The sequence below is a fragment of the Bos indicus x Bos taurus genome, chromosome 13 (assembly GCF_003369695.1).
Source record: "Bos indicus x Bos taurus breed Angus x Brahman F1 hybrid chromosome 13, Bos_hybrid_MaternalHap_v2.0, whole genome shotgun sequence".
Lineage (NCBI taxonomy): Eukaryota > Metazoa > Chordata > Mammalia > Artiodactyla > Bovidae > Bos > Bos indicus x Bos taurus.
Window position 1 is genome coordinate 72,769,931 of NC_040088.1, and position 20,219 is coordinate 72,790,149.

The following is a 20,219-nucleotide window of genomic DNA, read 5'->3' on the forward strand; positions in this document are numbered from 1 at the left end:
CAGCAGCAAGATTTCTATTATGTTGTAAAATGCTTTCGTTATGTTTGAATTTTAAGACAAAGTCTACTGAGGCAAATTTTGCTTCACTGTGTTATTTTAGACTGATTTAAAAAAAAAAAAAACCTTAAGTGGGGGAAAATATTTAGAAAATGTTTTACCTTTAACAAGTGCAGTGTTATCACCAATACCAGCCATAAACACATAAAGGAATGCTTTACTCTCTAATGCTTGAGAAATATCATGATTAAAGTGAAATCTTAGACAGTTTGGTTTCTTCAAAATACTTTCACTCAGGGAAGGCTGGAGCTTCCAAACACGGAAAACTGAGCCCACCTGTGAGAGTGGAGGGAGTTCCTGGCGGTGCTGAAGAGGCCGGACTTCACATGCTTCCTGAAGAAAGAGCAGGAGGGGCAGCTCCCCAGGCACAGCTGCCACCCCGCCGAGCAACTCCCGGGGGCTGAGCATGGAAGACCCCGAGGGGTACCTGGTGAACCAAGTGGTCACCAGCACAAGAGAACGCCCTTGCTGGGTGTCAAACATGACCTGACCTGCCTGGCTGGATCTCAGAATCCGGGGTCCTGGAGGGCTCAGCGCTCCAGGTCTGCTGCCTCCCGGGCCCACTTGCACTCACCCAGCTCCCCCTGCTGGGCACTGGGTCTCCTTCCTCCTCTGCCCACCCCCAGCAGCCCACATTCCTGAGCCCCTGTAAACAGCCAGTGCCCATATCACTTCACTCCCCTCAGGCCTTCACTTCCTGTGGGCTCAGAGCCCACCACCCACTCCCACGCATGTTCTAATGGGAAAGCCTTCCTTCTAGGGTAGAAGGGTGGCTGGCAGACAGAGCTCTGCCCTCTCTGGGGGCACCGACTTTTTTCACCCCCGCCCCCTGACTCGGGTTTGGAATTGTTTTTCCATGTTACAGGGCCTCATGGACACTATTCAAGTCAGGGAATGTTTAACAGGAGGATTCCTACGTGCTGTTTCTCACAAGTCCTTTGTTTCTTTTTAAGCGGAACAGCACGCTGCTCCCAGGAACTGGGGTCATTGTGTGAGACAGGCTTGAATCTCCTTTAGTAAACATCTCTTTACGACAAAACTGGTTAGTCTCGATCCCCTTTCTTGAGATACGGATTGTCTCCTGAGCTTGTGACCATCATCATCCCTTGTTCCCTTGGTAACGGCTACTGTACCTTTGGTTTTCTGATCTTTATCATTGACGAAAGAAACTTCTTGTACTACAGCCTATATATACTTACAGAAAAATCATTAAAGCACCTTTGCTCCATCAGAGCTTGGGTCCCCGTGTCTGTCTGTCTTTCTCTCTCTCTCCCCGGCTGATTCCTTGGAGCGCAGAGACCCGTCTTGCTCACTCTCCTGCCCGGGCTTCTAAGACTCTCTCGAGAAGGCGCCCTGTGCCTTCACCCCTCCTCTAGAGGGCGCCCGGTGCCTTCGTGAGAGATGCAAGTCCTGTCTCAAGGACTTTATTGGTTTTCTGCGTAAACCAGGGAGTATTGGCCTCTTTCTTTCTTTCACTTTCTTATCGTCGCCTCCAGACGGCCAGGTCCCGGTCCATTAAAGGACCTCAACAATTCGGTTTACCTATTTACATACTGTTGTAAATAAAACTCCTGTAGATTAAAAAAAATGCTTCACAAACATTTGGTAAATAAAAGTTAGGTGACCGTACCTTGTTCCTGGCTTATATATCGCGTCATAGGAAAGCAGCTTTGCTGCGAGTGAATAAATTCTGGCAAAAGACAGCATAGTGGACAAGGGTGTTGCCACAGACGTCCATGACATTTGGGTCGGCACCATGCTCCAGCAGAAGAGTCGCACACTCCTCCTCTTGGCATTCTACGGCCTGTTAGTGTTGTGCCAAGAAACAGAGTGTAAAATTCTAGGAATTCAAAGTAAACAGGCCACAAGCTTCACCAGTTTGCTATATTTCAATGAAATAAATTCATCTTTTAGTCTCAGGAAATCACACCATCTCCTGTGGACACGGTTCGCTGCCCCATACCTTCATCAGCGCTGTCCTCTTTTCATTGTCACAAGAGGTTAAGCAGGCATTTTCTCTCCAGGAGGAGACTGACACCGCTGAATGGCCATTGGCACAGGGCCAAGTGGAGTGCAGTCCTATGAAAGCAAGAGCAATTTTTAGGAAACCCTAGTGTTACTGTTTCAAAGCAAATAATCGTTCCTGTGATTGAAAACATTCAATAACATGCTATTCCTATCACTCTAAAACAAATGTTTCGTTTTCTTCTGGAGAAAGAACAGTCTATATTCACTTTAGCTCTTCGTACCACAGTATGAAAGAACCATCTACTTGAATAGAACGAGCGTGACCTTGAGATTCTGCTCAGCTTGGGTTTGGTATTTGACTTTCACTCTGTCACTCATTAGCCGTTGCTCAGCCTCTCTGTGCCTCAATTTCCTCATCAACAGAATGGAGAGGGAGTAGTAGTTATTTCACAGGACAGCACTGTGATGCTTACATGAGAGCCATGCAAAGGGTGCAGAACCATTCCTGGCAGATAACAGCTCAGTAACTGTTAGGTCATATTATCATATTTATTGCTAGTACTACTAGTTTACAAGGACAACATCTGAATGAAGTCAAAGGAATATGACAGCCCTTGTGCAGAATATTATTGTTGAGGATGAGACAGACAGTTGTACTTCGGTGGATTCTAATATGCTAATTTTCTTCATGTTTTAATGTCCTCTGACTTGGAATAATAATTTAATAATTCACAGACTTACGAAATTGTAGAATTTTGGTTTGTCCATGTCTCTTTTTTCCTGTTGGTCTAATTCCCATGAGGTGGTTTCATCTAGTTTGCTTTAGAGATGATGTATAATATAGTTATTATATAACACAGGTGTACGACACAGTGATCCACAATTGTTAAAGGTTATACTGCATTTAAAGTGACTATAAAATATTAGCTATATTCCCCCATTTGTTATACAACAAATTTTGTAGCTTGCAGGATTTTTAGTTCCCTCACACCAGAGATCGAACCCTGGGCCCAGAGCAGTGAGTCTTAACCACTGGACTTCCAGGAAATTCCCAAGATTCCCTTGACTTCTGAAAAGGCTGAAAGTTGTCACAGGATACCAATCCTCACAAAAAATTCTAAAACAAATTGAAAGTGCCAAATTATTTTTATCTGTGCCAACATTCCTATGGAATATGGAATGAAGCAGGGCAAAGGCTAATAGAGTGTTGCCCAAGAGAACACACTGGTCATAGCAACACTTTCTTTCCAACAACACAAGAGAAGACTCTACACATGGACGTCACCAGATGGTCAACACCGAAAATCAGATTGATTATATTCTTTGCAGCCAAAGATGGAGAAGCTCTATACAGTCACCAAAAACAAGACTGGGAGCTGACTGTTGCTCAGATCATGAACTCCTTATTGCCAAATTCAGACTTAAATTGAAGAAAGTAGGGAAAACCACTAGACCATTTAGGTCTGACCTAAATCAAATCCCTTATGATTGTACAGTGGAAGTTAGAAATAGATTTAACGGACTAGATCTGATAGAGTGCTTGATGAACTATGGACAGAGGTTCGTGACATTGTACAGGAGATAGGGATCAAGACCATCCCCATGGAAAAGAAACAACAAAAAAGCAAAATGGCTGTCTGAGGAGGCCTTAGAAATAGCTGTGAAAAGAAGAGAAATGAAAAAGCCAAAGGAGAAAAGGAAAGATATAAGCATCTGAATGCAGAGTTCCAAAAAATAGCAAGGAGAGATAAGAAAGCCTTCCTCAGCGATCAATGCAAAGAAATAGAGGAAAACAACAGAATGGGAACGACTAGAGATCTCTTCAAGAAAATTAGAGATACCAAGGGAACATTTCCTGCAAAGATGGGCTCGAATAAAGGACAGAAATGGTATGGACCTAACAGAAGCAGAAGATATTAAGAAGAGGTGGCAAGAATATACAGAAGAACTATACAAAAAAGATCTTCATGACCAAGATAATCACAATGGTGTGATCACTGATCTAGAGCCAGATATCCTGGAATGTGAAGTCAAGTGGGCCTTAGAAAGCATCACTACGAACAAAGCTAGTGGAAGTGATGGAATTCCACTTGAGCTATTTCAAATCCTGGAAGATGATGCTGTGCAAGTGCTGTACTCAATATGCCAGCAAATTTGGAAAACTCAGCAGTGAGCACAGGACTGGAAAAGGTCCGTTTTCATTTCAACCCCAAAGAAATGCAATGCCAAAGAATGCTCAAACTCCCACACAATTGCACTCATCTCACACTCTAGTAAAGCAATGCTCAAAATTCTCCACACTAGGCTTCAGCAATATGTCAACCATGAACTTCCAGATGTTCAAGCTGGTTTTAGAAAAGGCAAAGGAACCAGAGATCAAATTGCCAACATCCACTGGATCATCGAAAAATCAAGAGAGTTCCAGAAAATATCTACTTCTGCTTTGTTGACTATACCAAAGCCTTTGACTGTGTGGATCACAATAAACTGTGAAAAATTCTGAAAGAAATGGGAATACCAGACCACCTGACCTGCCTCTTGAGAAACCTATATGCAGGTCAGGAAGCAACAGTTAGAACTGGACATGGAACAACCAACTGGTTCCAAGTAGGAAAAGGAGTACGTCAAGGCTGTATATTGTCACCCTGCTTATTTAACGTGTATGCAGAGTACATCATGAGAAAGGCTGGGCTGGAAGAAGCACAAGCTGGAATCAAGATTGCCGGGAGAAATATCAATAACCTCAGATATGCAGATGACACCACCCTTATGGTAGAGAGTGAAGAGGAACTAAAGAGCCTGTTGATGAAAGTGAAAGAGGAGAGTAAAAAGTTGACTTAAAGCTGAACATTCAGAAAACTAAGATCATGGCATCTTGTCCCATTACTTCATGGCAAATAGATGGGGAAACAGTGGAAACAGTGTCAGAGTTTATTTTGGGGGGCTCCAAAATCACTGCAGATGGTGATTGCAGCCATGAAATTAAAAGACACTTGCTCCTTGGAAGAAAAGTTATGACCAATCTAGATAGCATATTGAAAAGCAGAGACATTACTTTGCCAACAAAGGTCTGTCTAGTCAAGGCTATGGTTTTTTCCAGTAGTCATGTACGGATGTGAGAGTTGGACTGTGAAGAAAGCTGAGTGCTGAAGAATTCATGGCTTTTGAACTGTGGTGTTGGAGAAGACTCTTGAGAGTCCCTTGGACTGCAAGGAGATCCCACCAGTCCATTCTAAATGAGATCAGTTCTGGGTGTTCTTTGGAAGGAATGATGCTAGAAACTCCAGTACTTTGGCCACCTCATGTGAAGAGTTGACTCACTGGAAAAGACTCTGATGCTGGGAGGGATTGGGGGCAGGAGGAGAAGGGGACGACAGAGAATGAGATGGCTGGATGGACGGAAAGAGTTGGAGTGAACTCTGGGAGTTGGTGATGGACAGGGAGGCCTGGCGTGCTGCGATTCATGGGGTCACAGAGTCGGACACGACTGAGCAACTGAACTGAACTGACTGAAATCAACTTTCAGATTTTTTTTCTTTTCTTGTTTTGGTGCCGAAACCCAGGAAACTCCAGAATGTTGCCTTTGAAACCATTCTTAGAGAGGTCTCTGGGGTGGGATATGTGTATTCTTACAACTGATTTCTGATGTTGTACAGAGGAAACCAACACAACATGGTACAGCAACCACCATCCAACTAAAAACATTCAGGTGAATGAACAGCAGAACTAGAAAAATGGTCTTTGTCAGCACACACAAATGTATAGATAGGAATTTCAGTTTTCTTCTGGTACTTTTCTCACCCTGTGTATTTAAAATTTTTGATCTATACTCCCTCTGAACTTTTTGGTGAGATAAAAAATCTAGTTACTTTCTCTAAATAATTACCAGGCTATTTCTCCACCATCTACACGTAATTTATCTAATAGAAATGTCATCAAGCAAATTTTTACATCTAAAAGGGCAAATCTTTGTCTACTATACAAAACTTTCAATTTCATCAGAATTAAAGACAGCATGTGTAACCCAAAATCTTTAAAACCACGATGTTTATTTGGTTTAAATATGGAAAAACCATAGATCCTAAGAAAATGTCCTCTTAGTCAAAGGCACAGCCAGCTTCCTACTTCCAAGCTGTCTTCTAAGGTCCTTCAGCAAGGAACCTATACACCTAAGTGTATACTGATATAAAATGGATATTGCATTGTATCTGAAGGATTTTTAACCCAGAAGTTGACCTGTCATGGGGATTATTTTTCTTACTATGCAGTTTTCTGTAATACATAACATTATGGTATAAAAATGTGTACATTAAATGCCAACATCATCCAAAATCTGTCCACTGCCAATATCCACAATGGACGATCCATGGGAAGAAGAGTTTTCATAAATCACATGAGAAAAACAGGGTGAGAGCCAGGGAGTTCCAGAAGATTTCTTGAGAGCTATAGAACTTGAGAGTTCTTACTCATGAGTACATCATGCTAACACATGCATAACAACAAAGGAAGAGGAGGAGAAGGAAGGACAAAAAAAGATGCTTTTCATGTTTCATTTCAGTTCTGTGATTACTGTCATTCAGTTAAATCACTTTAAAACTACCAGTAAAGTGCTCTGTAAGGGGAATTATAAGAGGGTCCGAAACCAGCTAAGGCTTTTGCAGCCTATCAAGTCTATGGGGCGCTGGATCCCACAAAGGTGTTTGCAAGCCTTAGAGGGGAAACTCACAGGAGGGAGCCCTGCCAGGCCCTTCCTCCCCACTTACCTGTTCTTCTTGTCCCTGTCGTTCAGGCCATTCTTTCCGAGCAACAGAACCAGCTGCACTTTGGCTACGTTGCCTACGCTGGCAGCTTTGTGGATCTTTTTGAGGTCCCTGTCTCGGATGTGGTACCCGGGCTGGAAGCTGGTTCTACGATGACCTCTGTCTCTCCCCAGGCTGATGGAGGAGTCTAAGGGCGACTCGCCCTTCTTACTCCTGAAGCCAAAAATCTTCTTCATCGCAGAGCCTATGGGCTCCAAACACACCTCACCTCCCCCTCGGCTCTTCACAGTCCCCTAAACCCAACACAAGCACTACAGGGAAGCCAGAGCTGTCCCGCCACAACCTCCCAGCTGGGAAGCTCAACGGTTTGGAATCTTTCATCCCAGAATGATCGTTGCTAAGCGACAGCTCTAAACACATTGCCCGTGTGCCAGAATGCCCAGTGTGCATGTGCAAGAACTGGAAGTGCATTTTTCAAAAGAAGCAAACAATATCAATAAACCCTTACCTAAGGGAAGAAGGAGAGGAAACTGAAATAACCACAGAAAGGAAGGTGACATTACAACAGATACCTCAGAAGTAAAGAAGCATAATCATAAGGGGACGTTATTATTGATGAACAGTTACAAATTGGAAAACCTAGAAGAAATAGATAAATTCTGAGAAACATACACCCTGTCAAGACTAAAACAAGAAAAAATAGAAAAACTCAACACTCCAGTAACAAATAAAGAGATTCAAATATTAATTAAAAAAAAAAAATCCCAAAAGTTAAAAGCTTAGGACCAAATGGCTTCAAAGCTCAATTCTACCAACATTCAAGTAAGAATTAAAAGTAAGACTATGCATAAAAAACACTTGAAAAAATTTAAAACCCATTCATGATAAAAAAAAAAAAAACTTCAATAAAATAGAAATTTCCTCAATTGAGGAAATTTCCTCAAGGCCATTTATGAAAAGCATGAAAAGTGAAAGTGATAGTCACTCAGTCGTGTCTGACTCTTTGTTATGCCATGGACTATACAGTCCATGGAATTCTCTAGGCGTGAATATTGGAGTGGGTAGCCTTTCCCTTCTCCAGGGGATCTTCCCAACCCAGAGATAGAACCTAGGTCTCTCGCAACACAGGCAGATTCTTTACCAGCTGAGCACCAAGGAACCCCAAGAATACTGGAGTGGGTAGCCACTCTCTTCTCCAGTGGATCTTCCTGACCCAGGAATCGAACCAGGGTCTCCTGCATTGCAGGTGGATTCTTTACCAACTGAGCTAACAGGGAAGCTAGTCTACTTGGGAAAACAGCGTCTGATAGTAGGAAAAGCAGGGACCAAGAGGCTTTGACCAGGATGGCTCCCATCGTTAAAAAGAAAAAAGCCCTCTGTCCTGTGGCTGATTCATGCTGATGTTTGGCAGAAACCAACACAATACTGTAAAGCAATTGTCCTTCAGTTAAAAAAAAACAAACAAACACAAAACACCTCTCCCTCAACTATGCTGCCCCCTTTACCTGCAGCCTCAAAGGTGCTCAACCCACAACCAAACACCCTGAAGGAGCTGCCCAGCCTCACTCCTCCTCGCTACAGCCTAGATTCTGCTCCCTCACTCTGGAATTGTTCTCTTTGCCACCGGAGCTGAAATCAAACGGCTTGCCTACAGGTGAAGGGAGAGAGCTCTCAGCACTTCAGGTCACAGGTGCTAGATGGTAAGGTTCAGAGAAAGCTGCCAGTAACGTTACCAGGGTATAAACATCACATGGTGAGGCCACGAGCTGGATCCTCACTGGAGGGAAAAAGAGCTCAAGACCCTCAGTCCCTGATCTGTCCCCACAGATGGGGAGGGGGGCAGGTTGGCATGCATACAGTCACAGGCTGTTGTCACTTCCCGGCGGGGAGGGGACTCCTGCCCTGTGTCCGTGCGGCTGACCCACTGTGCTCTGATTAAACGTATCCCAGGTGTGGAGAATGTTCAACCTACCTCAGTCTGGCTCCCAGGAAAGAGCAATGAGCTTTTTTCTCTTCCCAGGTGCTGGCTGAGGCTGGGAAGAAGCAGGAAACACACATTTGCTCAAGAACACATTCTGATCTAAACTCACAGTGTAGCATCAGCCTCTCATTTCTGATACTGCAGGACAGGCAACAGCCAACCTGAAAGGTGGTGAAATTGGCCCAAGTCTGAACCTCGGTGTGTGTGGGGTGGAGAGAGAGGATTCTTTATCAGGGACACGGATGGGCCCTGGGGCTGTTTTCAGCCAGTGAATGAGGCTGAGGGATGGAAGAACTATTTCTCCAGGATCGAGGCAAGTGCAGCCAGCAGCTCCAAGCAGTCCTTGGGCTGCTCTGTCCACATCTGCTCCCTGGTTAGTTTCTGAAGCTGTCAGAGCACAAGAAAGCTGTCTAAAGGAAAGTGGGATGCTGGCGTTCAGATGCTTAAAGAAACCACATCTGTAGCAGGGCAGAACCCAAGGGCCATGTCTGGGCCCTCAGCTTTGGGAAGAGAGATCATAGTCGTATGCGGATAAGACAAAGCTCGGGATGCTGGAATCCTTTTGAATTATTACTCTGGCTCTGCCCATAAATGAGCCTCAGATATTTCAACCAATTTATTTTCTCCATTTCTCTATGGATCCATGTATCTATCTCCTTCCTCCTGTGACCTCAGCCTGCAAATTAGACTGTTTGCCTGGGGAGGGAGAGGGATAGCTCTCACCCAGTACTGATTTGGCACTAATATAAACTAACCCCCACAGTGATAAAGAAAAACCAAGGGGTGCAGCAGCAGGAGTCAGATTTTGGTGGCAGGCAGGCCGTGCATGTGCAAATCCCAGCTCAAATATTAAGTTTAAACCCCCAGCCTCAATTGTCTCATCCAACTTTATGAAGTTGTGGGTGTTGGAGGCTATCACGTAGAGTGAAGGGGCATTTTGTTAAGCGTACACGCGGCAGCGGTCACTACTCTTGTTCATTTGTGCATGATCACTGTTTCTGCAGAAGCAGGGAAGCGCTGTCACTAGGTGGGGCGCTAGTCTAGTAAGGGTGGCCATTAGGTATAATCGAGGCAAGGCTGGGGAGGAAGGAGGGGTCCAGCTGCTCTGGAGAGAGGGCAGGAGGCAGTGGGCCTGGACAGGTGGGCACCAGGCCCCAGACCCCAGGGTGGTGGGTGGAGGAAGGCTAATGATGAAGGTCCTCGACTGAAGAGGACCACAACTCAGGCCTAAACACGTCTGCCTGGACAAGACAAAGTACCGGTGGACCAGGGCCAAGGAATGCGCTGCTGGGGAGGGGACAGAGGGGACCCATCTCCCTGGTTCCTCCAGTAGAGGGTGAGTAGCTGCTCCCCTCGGAAAGGTTAAGTAACCTCACCAAAGTCACTCAGACAGTAAGTGATGGACCCAAGGTTGAAAACTCAATTGTCTTTCCTACTGTGTAGCATGGGGCACTCTGCTCAATGGGATGTGGCAATCTTGGATGGGAAGGCAGTTTGGAATGAACATTGGAGTATGTGTATCTTTTTGAATTATAGTTTTCTCCAGATATATGCCCCAGAGTGGGATTTCTGAATCATACAGTAGTTCTAGTATATTTTCAGCTTTTTAAGGAATTTCTATACTGTTCTCCATAGTGGCTGTACCAATTCACAGTATTACCAATAATGTAGGAGGGTTTCCTTTTCTCTACACCCTCTCCAGCCTTTATTATTAGTAGACTTTTGGATGATAGCCACTCTGACCAGTGTGATGTGATACCTCATCGCAGTTCTGTCATGCATTTCTCTGATAATTAGTGATGCTGACCATCATTTCATGTGCCATCATTTCATGGCAATCTGTCTATCTTCTTTGGAGAACTGTCTATTAACGTCTTCTGCCCATTTCTATTTTTTATTTTTATTTATTTGTGTTGCCCATTTCTAAATTGGGTTTTTGGTTTTTTATTTTTATTTTTTTGACATAGAGCTACATTTGTATATTTTGGAGATTAATCCCTTGTCAGTTGCTGCCTTTGCAAATATATTTTCCCTGTTAGTTTTTTATTTTGTTTCCTTTGGCGTGCAAAAGCTTTTAAGTATAATTAAGTTCCCTTTGTTTATTTTTATTTTTCAGTATTCAAAGACATGGATCAAAAAGGATAGTTCTGCGGTTTATGTCAGAGTGCTTTTTTTTTTTTGGCCGTGCCATGCGACTTGTGGGATCCTAGTTCCCTGACCAGGGATCGAACTCAGGCCCACAGCAGTGAAAGTGCCAAGTCTTAACCCTGGACTGCCAGAGAATTCCCTCAAAGTGTGTTCGGCCTACGTTTTCCTCTAAAAGTTTCCATTTAGGTCTTTGATCCATTTTGAGTATATTTTTGTGTATGGTATCAGAGAATGTCCTAATTTCATTCTTTCACTGTAGCTGTCCAGATTTCCCAGCACCACTTATTGAAGAGGGTTTTCTCCACTGTCCATCCTTGCCTCCTTTGTCATAGGTTAAGCGACCAGAGTTGCATGGAGAGAAGAGCCCACTTTATGTTGTTGAGTCCTCCTATCCCAGATCTGATCTTTCCATCTATTCCCCCGGTTTAAGGCTTTTCTCATTCAAGCACGGACAGTAAATGTGCAGACAGACGGAGGGGAGGGGGCGTGCAGCAGCTTCGGGAGAGCGGAGGCCACCAGGACGGGGAGAGAGGTTGGCTGCAGTAGAACAGGGACTGGGCCTCTGTCCAGGATGCTGTAACAACGTCCTTAACACATCTGCATGTTCATGTAGTGCATATGAGTGCTTCCTATAGAACTATTTTTCTCTATCTCTGAAATATTTTAGTTTAAAAAATATCTAGAAGTTAATCGGTTTTAATAGAAAAGGATTTTATTGCAAATACAGTGACTTCATATTACAGTAGTTTATTCTGATAAACCAAATGACCATACTTTATGTATATCTTGGATATAAAACTATATTTTTTCCCTTTTTTTTTTTTAAACATATCATACACTTTCCAGTGTGATGACATTTCAATGAGGAAAAGATTGCATTCACAATGGATACCATCCTCCCTGAGTCCACAGCCCTAAAATACCAGCACTGTCTAGACTCCCTCGTGGTGGAACAGGCCCTGACAAAAAGGCTTCCTTCCTCTATCCCTTATCGCCAGTTGAAAGTCACAGAAAGTACATTTCTGGAGTGTCTATATCAATCCACCAACGAGAATGCCAGTGACTAAACCCATAGCACTAACAGTGCAATGGTAAAACTATAGAGCCCTGACTTTGCATTTGAATCTCTGTAGCCAAGGTCAGAAGTGCAACATTAAAATTGCTTTATTTTACCATTTGCCTTGCTGGGAACCCCATAATCTGTTTTGCTTGTCAGTAGCAAAATTAGGAATGTAACTCTGGAAGTTACCCAAGGACCACTAAAAAAAAAAAGTAGTCTTTTCCAACCTGTTTCCCCAGCCTCTGGCACACAGACCTTCATTAAATGCTTGTGAGATAAACAGAATCACAATCCTCGTCTATCCAGGGGTGTACAGCCAGTGAGCCACAATAAGTTACAGCATCACAGTGGTTTACTTTAAAGATGTTCTTTCAAAACGAACTCCAGGAAGAAAAGCAGTCTACACAGCGAGGGATGCTGTAGCAATCTTGCTGAGCAGTTTGCTGAGAGCTCTAACTTTTTCTTCCAAGAATCGGGCCTTTTTCTCGGCACCTCGTTGCTTCTCTTCAGTGACTTGAAGCGCTTTTGTCAGGTGAGCATTTTCCACATAGAGCTCCTTGAGCAGCAGATCAGATCGGCTGTTCTTTTCAAACTGGAGAGGGGAGAAAGCCACAGTGTACTGCACGTCTAACGCAGCCACGCCACGCCACCAGCTCTCCCTTCCTATTCCTCCACATGCGTTCAGACTAGTTTGGGGAACCTTACAAATCAGAGACATGTTGGATGTAATGACAGGTTTTGTTATCCTGGCATGAGAGAGGAAACTGACGAACTATGTGGTAGAGAAAATTTAAGCCAACTTTGTACAAATTGATGTATCACGAAATGAAGACAAGACCCAAATCTGAAGGCCTCCAAAAATCAATGAGTAAACTGTCAAGAGTACCCAAAATGATGGCCTTATCTCAGTGCTCTCTGCAGGCCCACCATGCCAGCCGGGACGCACCGAGGCACCTTGGGTGCCACCCACACGACACCGACAGGGGCTTCAGCGATGGGGACACAGGACACACTACTCAAGATGCAAAGACGCAGGGGTCCCGGCTTTGGGCTTTGAAAGTCCGCGCTGAAGCCACTCACTCAAGTAGCTACCGAGCAGCTCGGCGGGCCAGTGCTGCCCGGCCACGGCCCTGCTCCCACAGGCACGTGTTCTAACAGGAGCCAGCAGAGCGCGCAGTGTCAGGTGGCGTGTTAACAGAGAACCCAGGCGGGGGACACACGGCTGAGCCTGAGGTGCACAGAGACCTGAAAGAAGCATGGAGGACGCGCGGGCGGCTGCCTGACGCAAACCTCCCGGGCAGAGGCCGGCGCATGCGCGGTGGCAGGAACGGCCAGGAGGCCGGTGAGGAAGGCAGGGCTGCCACGCCGGCTGGGCGAGGGGCCGAGGGGAGGGGGCCAGGTCCTGCAGGATCTCGAGGCCACCGGAGAAGCCGCTGTCTACTCTGAGGCAGGCCGCAGCTCCAACGTATCTAAGGAAGACTGCTGCTGCTGAGGGGCTGGTAGAGGAGACGAGGAGCCCAGCTGTCAGGACCCAAAAGATGGGGCGCGGGGTGCGCGATGGGAGCTCTGCTCCGCACCGAGGGCCGCGCTGAAGAGCCAGACGGGCCCCTGGGTGGCCGGGCAGCTGGGAGGGCCTGTCAAGGGGGGCCTGTCAAGGCAGCAGAGAACTCGCTGGGAGCACCGGGCTCTGGAAGGCGGTGCTGAGGAGACCGGAGAGGGGGCGGCAGAAGCGGGGCTGGGCGAGCTGAGCGCACAGCCATTTCTCTGGGACCTTCTGGTCTTACGGGGACACAGCCCAAGTCACAACTGAGAGGAGGGGAGAGGGGCTGGGGGTCAGAGCGGAAGGGCCCCCCAGACAGGGAGGGGGGAAAGGCGGCAGTTGGGACAGTCAACCCCTACCCGCCCCCTCCCCCAGCATGTAGGAGCCTCAAGATTTACTTGGGGTTGAGGTTTTACCAAGAGTGACTGGGGGTAGGGGGTCACCAGGAGTCTGATGATTGGGAAGGAAAGTGAGGACCCAGGGATGGAAAAGGTTGGAGGGCGGTGGTGCCGGCAGGGCAGGGGCTACACAGGTGGGAGTGGGGGTCTGGAGCAGGCAGCCTGCGTGGAGTGACTCGAACTGGGGACGCGGCTCAGGGCGCTCCAGGTAAACCACATTCGGTCACTGTGGAACTAAGCATTTCCACAGATGCTCACATTTCACTTCCTGGAGCAGCAAGCAGACCTCATAGGACAGCAAGGCCTCTCTCTCCCCTCTCCCTGCCCTCCTCTCCCCTTCTCAGCACTTCGCAGGACACAGGGTTCTCTGGGGTCCTGTCTCCCTCATCAGCTACCTGGATGCCCAAAGGAGGCGTCCGTCACTCACCTGTTCCTTCAGCTCACCCACTTTCTCTTGGAGGAGCACTTCCATGTTCTTCAGAATCATTTCCACCTCCTCCACCCGCTCTTCTGTTGCTTTCAGCTGCCTTTCATGTGCTTCCTGAATAAGAGGAGGTTAGAGATCAACACCAGAGAAGGCAATGGCACCCCACTCCAGTACTCTTGCCTGGAGAATCCCAGGGATGGGGGAGCCTGGTGGGCTGTCGTCTATGGGGTCGCACAGAGTTGGATACGACTGAAGCGACTTAGCAGCAGCAGCAGTGGCAGAGATCAGCACGGTACATTGGCTGAAAATGGTGGAAAAGGACCAAGATGGGGGCTGCAAACTGACGCCTCAGGGACAGAGAGATCTGGACAGAATTGCTGGACAGGTGGCAGCTGCCAACAAGAAGCATTAGAACAAATGATGCTGGGTTAATAAATTGCCTCGTTCGTAAAAATAAAAAAAGAATCATCTCAGGCTTATTTACTTTAGAATGGAAATCAGCTGAAGTGTACAAAATCTGAGTATCTGGCTAACCTTTCATCTATAGGGAGGGATGGTTAGAAATGTCTCACAAGCCACAAAGCTGCACTTCTCACTGTAGTGTGAACAGATAAGAGACTCTTTGTCCTAGGATTTTAATCCTAAATGACTCAAAGTTGAGTTTCCCCAAACATAGTAGTCTTTCTAGGGGATCTCTGACTAAATTTCCTTTGTCAATAATCTGTCCTAGCTTAAATGTCTCTCCAGCACGTGTTTGCATAATGCTATAAGGCTGTTCTTCTTTAGAATTTGTGTTTTACAAATGTCAGATTCTACCCACCTTTCCAATCTTGCACAAATTGCTTCCTCAGGAAGGCACCTAGCCCTCTGCCGCTCCTCACCCTCGCACTGACCCATGAACTTTGAGGACCCAAATGTGCTTCCCCAGGCTCGCACTTTGAGGTGCTCACTCACTGATGCCTGAGAGACTGCTCTGAGGTGGGAACCACTGCCACCAGAGGTTGAAAGAAATGGAAGCACAGAGAGTTGAATCACTCACTCAGTTAAACCACTCGGCTCAGGTGGTGGAGCCAGGATCCAGTCCCCCACAGTGCACGTGCTGAGCCACTGTTCTGCTGCCCTTTTAAGGCAGCAGCTCTGTTTCTGCATGTGAGCCTGGTACACAGCAGGGCTCCCCAAGTCCATGCTGTCACTGTGCTGATCTCTTGTCCAACCAGCACCCCACACCCCTTGCAGCTTTGAAACATGCCAAGCACAGCCCACCCCAGGACCTTTGCACCTGCCTACACTCCTGAAAAGCTATCCCTGCCCATCCCTCTCTTGTGGCCCTTCTATCACCACCTTTCAGACCTGGAAGCGGGTCACGTGTGTGGCTGGCTACAGACACACACAGCCCAGAAAACAGGCTGGGGGACTCAGGGTCGGCCGCTCAATGCCCCCCAGCTCCCAGTGGAAGCCGGGTCCCGTGGCTTCCATAAACATCCCACATGGTGGGAGGGCTGTCAGGCCATCCTCCCCTTGGCACCAGAAAGCCTACTCGCCCTCCCCATCACCCCCAGCTGGCCCCCGAGCCTGGTCCCCACTCACCTGGGCCTCCTCCTGGAGCCGCCGTGCCCCCAACCGCTCCCCTTCCAGCAGCCGCTGCAGCTCGGCCACGCGGACTGCAGGCACGAGCTGTGCCATCTCCTCCCGCAGCTGCTGTACCCGCTGGGTGTGCTGCGACTGGGCCAGCTGCAGCCTCTGGGTGGCTCCATACAGCTGCCAGGGAAAAGGCACAGCGGTTATGGGGTGACTGCCCAGAGCTACAGGGTCACCACCAGACACAGAAAACTGCATCTCTACCTGGTAGGCCACCCCACAAGGGAAGGGTGTGTTCAGCAGAGCCCACAATTTCTAAAGAGTCCATTTATCTGATGCCCACACTCCATTTCCTGGTAGTTCAGACGGTAAAGAATCCGCCTGCAATGCAGGAGACACGGGATACGTGGATTTGGTCCCTGTGTTGGGAAGATCCCCTGGAGAGCGGCATGGCAACCCACTCGAATATTCTTGCCTGGAGAATACCAGGGACAAAGGAGCTTGGCAAGCTAAAGTCCATGGGGTTGCAAAGAATCGGATGGGACTGAGTGACTAACACAGAGTCCATTCAGGGGCGCTTCTGCACCCTGAGAGCCTGGAAGGCCTTCCTGTAGCCCTCCCTGTGACCTCGTACCGGATCCTGGGAGGATCAAGTTATTCTGTCCTGTTTACCCCCTGGGTTCTTTGCTGGGTTTAATTCCTTCAATAATGGGACTCACACCAGCAGCATAGAGCAGCCTCCCTCTAAATGTAGAGCTCACGCTCCTGAGACGGGCTGTGGCCAGGGCCCCGGAGGTGGTTGCACAGCATCTGGCGAGGTGTGGATGTGGACGGACTCGGCCACCTGCTTCCTGGGCACAGAACCCACGGGATCGCTGGCACCAGGCTGCCCAGAGCCTGGCCACTTTCCCTGAATGGAGCGCCTGGGAGGCCATCTAAACACCATTTACACCACGGGCTCCGGCGGCCTCGTCTGGAGCACACAGACCTGCCCTCTGAGACCCTGTGGACGGGAGAGGCGGCGGCTCCACCAGGGGCCCTGCTGAGGGCAGGCAGGGGAGGAGGGCACTGGCCATCCTGGCCGGGCAGGGGTGAAACTGTGAGCCACAGCCCTACTCCCTCACTGGCCTGTGTCACCGCGTGTCTGAGGGGCCACCCTGGGCAGTTTCCCCAGACAGACCCCCAGAAGCACACCACACACACAGGTCCAGTGGAGCAGCTGCCACGCTCCTGGGATGAAGAGAGGGGAGGAAAGTTCTCACACACCCTCCACCAGACGTAGCCACCTCCCTGTGGCTTTAGAGCTTCGGATGATCACTATGCAGTCACTCCTGCCCAGGTCTGAGTCCCGCACACCTGCCTGGGTGCCTTGTTGCCTCCTGCAGCCGATGCTCTGCTTAGCCCTGCAGCCTGACCACAGGCCTCACCGTCCACTCTCCTAGGCCAGGCAGTATTCAGCACGGCCCAGCTGAGTGCCCCGAGGCCCTCCTGGTAAAACAAGGTGTGGGTGGAGAGTGGGCCCGCTCCGGAGAGCCCTGCTCGACCGTGACGTGAGAAGGCAGGATGTCCCCAGAAGAGAGGTGGGGCCCCTGCAGCCAGGAAGCCAGGGCCTCCGTGTTCTGGGTGCTGGGGTGGGGCAGTGAGCCCCTCAGATGATGGCGGACCTCTCCACCCTGAATCCAGGCTGGCCCGGCCAAATGTGGGGCAGTGATGCTAAGGAAACCCCTGGTGCAGTGCTCAGCAGCCTGGATGCTTGTCTGCCCTTCCTGGGTGCTTGGTTGCCACGCAACAAGGACCCAATGCCACAGAGGCCAGTGCAGGTGCCCCCGCCCACAGCACACTTTCATCCAGGCATGTTTTGGGGGGTCCTCATCTAACTCACCAATGGTGACACCAGCTGCCTCACGGTAGCTGCTCCTGCCTGTGACAGCGGCTGAGTGCTGGGCATCCCCCAACCCCAGCGGCATAGAAGCCTCCGGCAGCCCAGTCCTGCTGCCCATGGGTGGATCTGTCTTCTCCACCTCAAAGGCTCAAACCAGTCCAGCAATTTGTCAAGGTTCCTTTTGCACTACAAACAGGGAAGGGAGCCCCCAGTACACAGAGACACCTTGGAGAAAGTGCCTGCTGACAGTGGGGGGCTGGGCCCACAGGGGTCTGCCAGCCCCTCCTAAGACCCTGGACAGGGAGGGGTCCCACATGCAGACAGACCCTTCTGCAACCTGGGCCATCTGAGAAGTGACCTCTCACACCAGGTGTCCACAGCTAAGTCCAGGGGTCAGACCAGGGGCCAGGTGGGGAACCTGGTGCCAGGCTGAGCAGAGACACGAGGCTTAGACCCTCTCTCACAGCCCCTTCCCCCTGCAGACCCCGGCTCTCCAAGTGCACCCCATGTCTGAGTCCACCAGGGCCTGAGGCCCTCAGGGCACCTCACACCGTCAGCTCCCTCCTCTCCTCCTGCTTGAGCTCCTCGGAAGAACCAGCCCTGCGTCCCAGCACCTCACTCTGGCAGGCACCCCCCACCCCTCCTGGGCCCACTCTGCTCACATCTGTGTGTCCCAGCCCGTGAGCTCCCTGCCTCCCCGCTGCTGCATCTCTGAGCCTGGCAGGCATCAGACAAGTGCAGGGCATTGGCAGCACTGCCACACACATGAACAGGCGTGTGACACCCGGGCTCCACCAGGGCAAGCAGCTGGTCCCCTCGGGGGCTGCTCCGCCCGCGGCCTGGACCTCGGAGGCTACCTTCCGTGTTCCCTGGCTCCTCCACCTGCAGAGGGCACACCCAGAGGTGCTGCTATGCCTGCCTGCCCTCGTGAGGGAACAGGCACAGCCCTTCACACGGTTCACTCGCATTCCACCTGACCCTGGACGGGGCCTGACTGAATCCTTGGCCTGGAGGGCGCCCCCCTAGCTGTGTGGCCTCAGCCAGCCCCGTGAAGCCCTTGGCCGGACTAGTCCCGTGCAGGCTGTCAGAGGCGAGGCTGACTCCCCTCAGCCTTGGGACCACCATGCACACTCACCTGGTTCCGACTCTCTTCAAGGGCCTCTCTCAGCTGTGACTGTGCCAGTCTCAGACTCTGACGGTCCCGAGTCACGCGGTCAAGTTCAAGTTCAAGTTTTTGGATTTGGTTACCCTGTTGTTAAATATCGGTTTCACAAGTATAAGAAGAACACTAGCAACATGATACGTACTTAATGAAGAAACTTCAGAAAAGCAAGAATTACAAAATTTAAGTCAGCAGTGATCACAGCACACCCGACATGCTGTATCTCCTGGCCCTTCCTCCACACACACACACATGCTGCCACCACGACATCGTAGGCCATGCTTTCTCTTTTATAATGTCCAGAGCATTAGACACTATTCAAAAATGTGGTTTATAATGGCGGCACCATAATTTACTGACTTAGTCAATACGGTTGATGATTCAAAGCTGATTCCAATTCTGTTGTGCTATTATAAACACCAGAGCAATGAACATATGTTCATCTAAGTCCATACACAATGTTCAGTAAAGTTCCCACAGCAGAATCATGAAGTCAGAGCACACCAACGTTCTTGACCACTCTTGATGTATGTTTTGCCTAATGACCTCTGGAGAGGTCACCCCAATTTAGGCTCCTATCATCAGGATTTAATTCCTTTCTGCTACTTTCTCTAGAGGTACCAGGCTTTGCAAAAGCTGCTAGAAGTTCACACATTTGTCAGGGCTTGCTTGTGAAGCCCCTTGCTTTACGTGCAGGCACGTCAGGGCTGTCCCTGGTCTGTTTTAGGCCGGGCTGCCTGCCCCTCCCTGCCCTGCCCGCCATTCACCTGCAGCTCCTCCCGGAGCTCGGCCTCCTCCAGTCTGTGTGTCAGCAGCTGGACGGTGACGGGACTCTTCTCGCTTTGGGTCTGGTGGGTAGAGGCCTCCTCTCCGAGCTGCAGGACCCTGTGGTTGAGCTGGGACAGTTCATCCCTACACTTCTGACTCTGGAACAAACAGGGAGAAAACACAGGTAGGAAAGTTATTTTTTTAAGCCAGCAGCATCCCAGGGGTCCTCAACCAGGGACACTCTTCTCCCCAGGGGATCCTTGGCAATCTTTGGAGACCATTTTGGTCATCACAGCTGGGGGTGGGGTTGCTATTAGCAACTAGTGGGTGAGGCGCTTGCTCAGTGTCCCCAGAGTGACGGGCTCTCAGGCCACCAGGTGGAGGATGAACTGTGATCAATCCCCCAAGAAATAAATGCTGGGCACCAGGAGCACTCACATCCCATCAACATCCCATCACTGCTCTGGAGAACTGGCATGCTTTTCTCGTT

General features: G+C 49.1%; 1 protein-coding gene across 6 annotated transcripts in view; it reads right to left on the reverse strand.

The window, feature by feature from the left end:
• Nucleotides 1-11,604: 11,604 nt before the first annotated feature.
• Nucleotides 11,605-20,219, reverse strand: part of LOC113903700 (ninein-like protein) — a 96,684-nt gene continuing 88,069 nt past the window's right edge. For 5 of the 6 annotated variants that reach the window (XM_027560260.1, XM_027560261.1, XM_027560259.1 and 2 more), the window contains 5 exons: nt 19,729-19,887; nt 18,935-19,048; nt 15,927-16,097; nt 14,340-14,453; nt 11,605-12,566 (listed from right to left, as the gene is read on the reverse strand). In XM_027560260.1, the coding sequence (XP_027416061.1) occupies nt 12,375-12,566; nt 14,340-14,453; nt 15,927-16,097; nt 18,935-19,048; nt 19,729-19,887 (750 nt within the window). In that variant the 3' untranslated portion in view covers nt 11,605-12,374. The remainder of the gene's footprint in view (nt 12,567-14,339; nt 14,454-15,926; nt 16,098-18,934; nt 19,049-19,728; nt 19,888-20,219) is intronic. The other variant, XM_027560262.1, reaches the window with a different exon arrangement.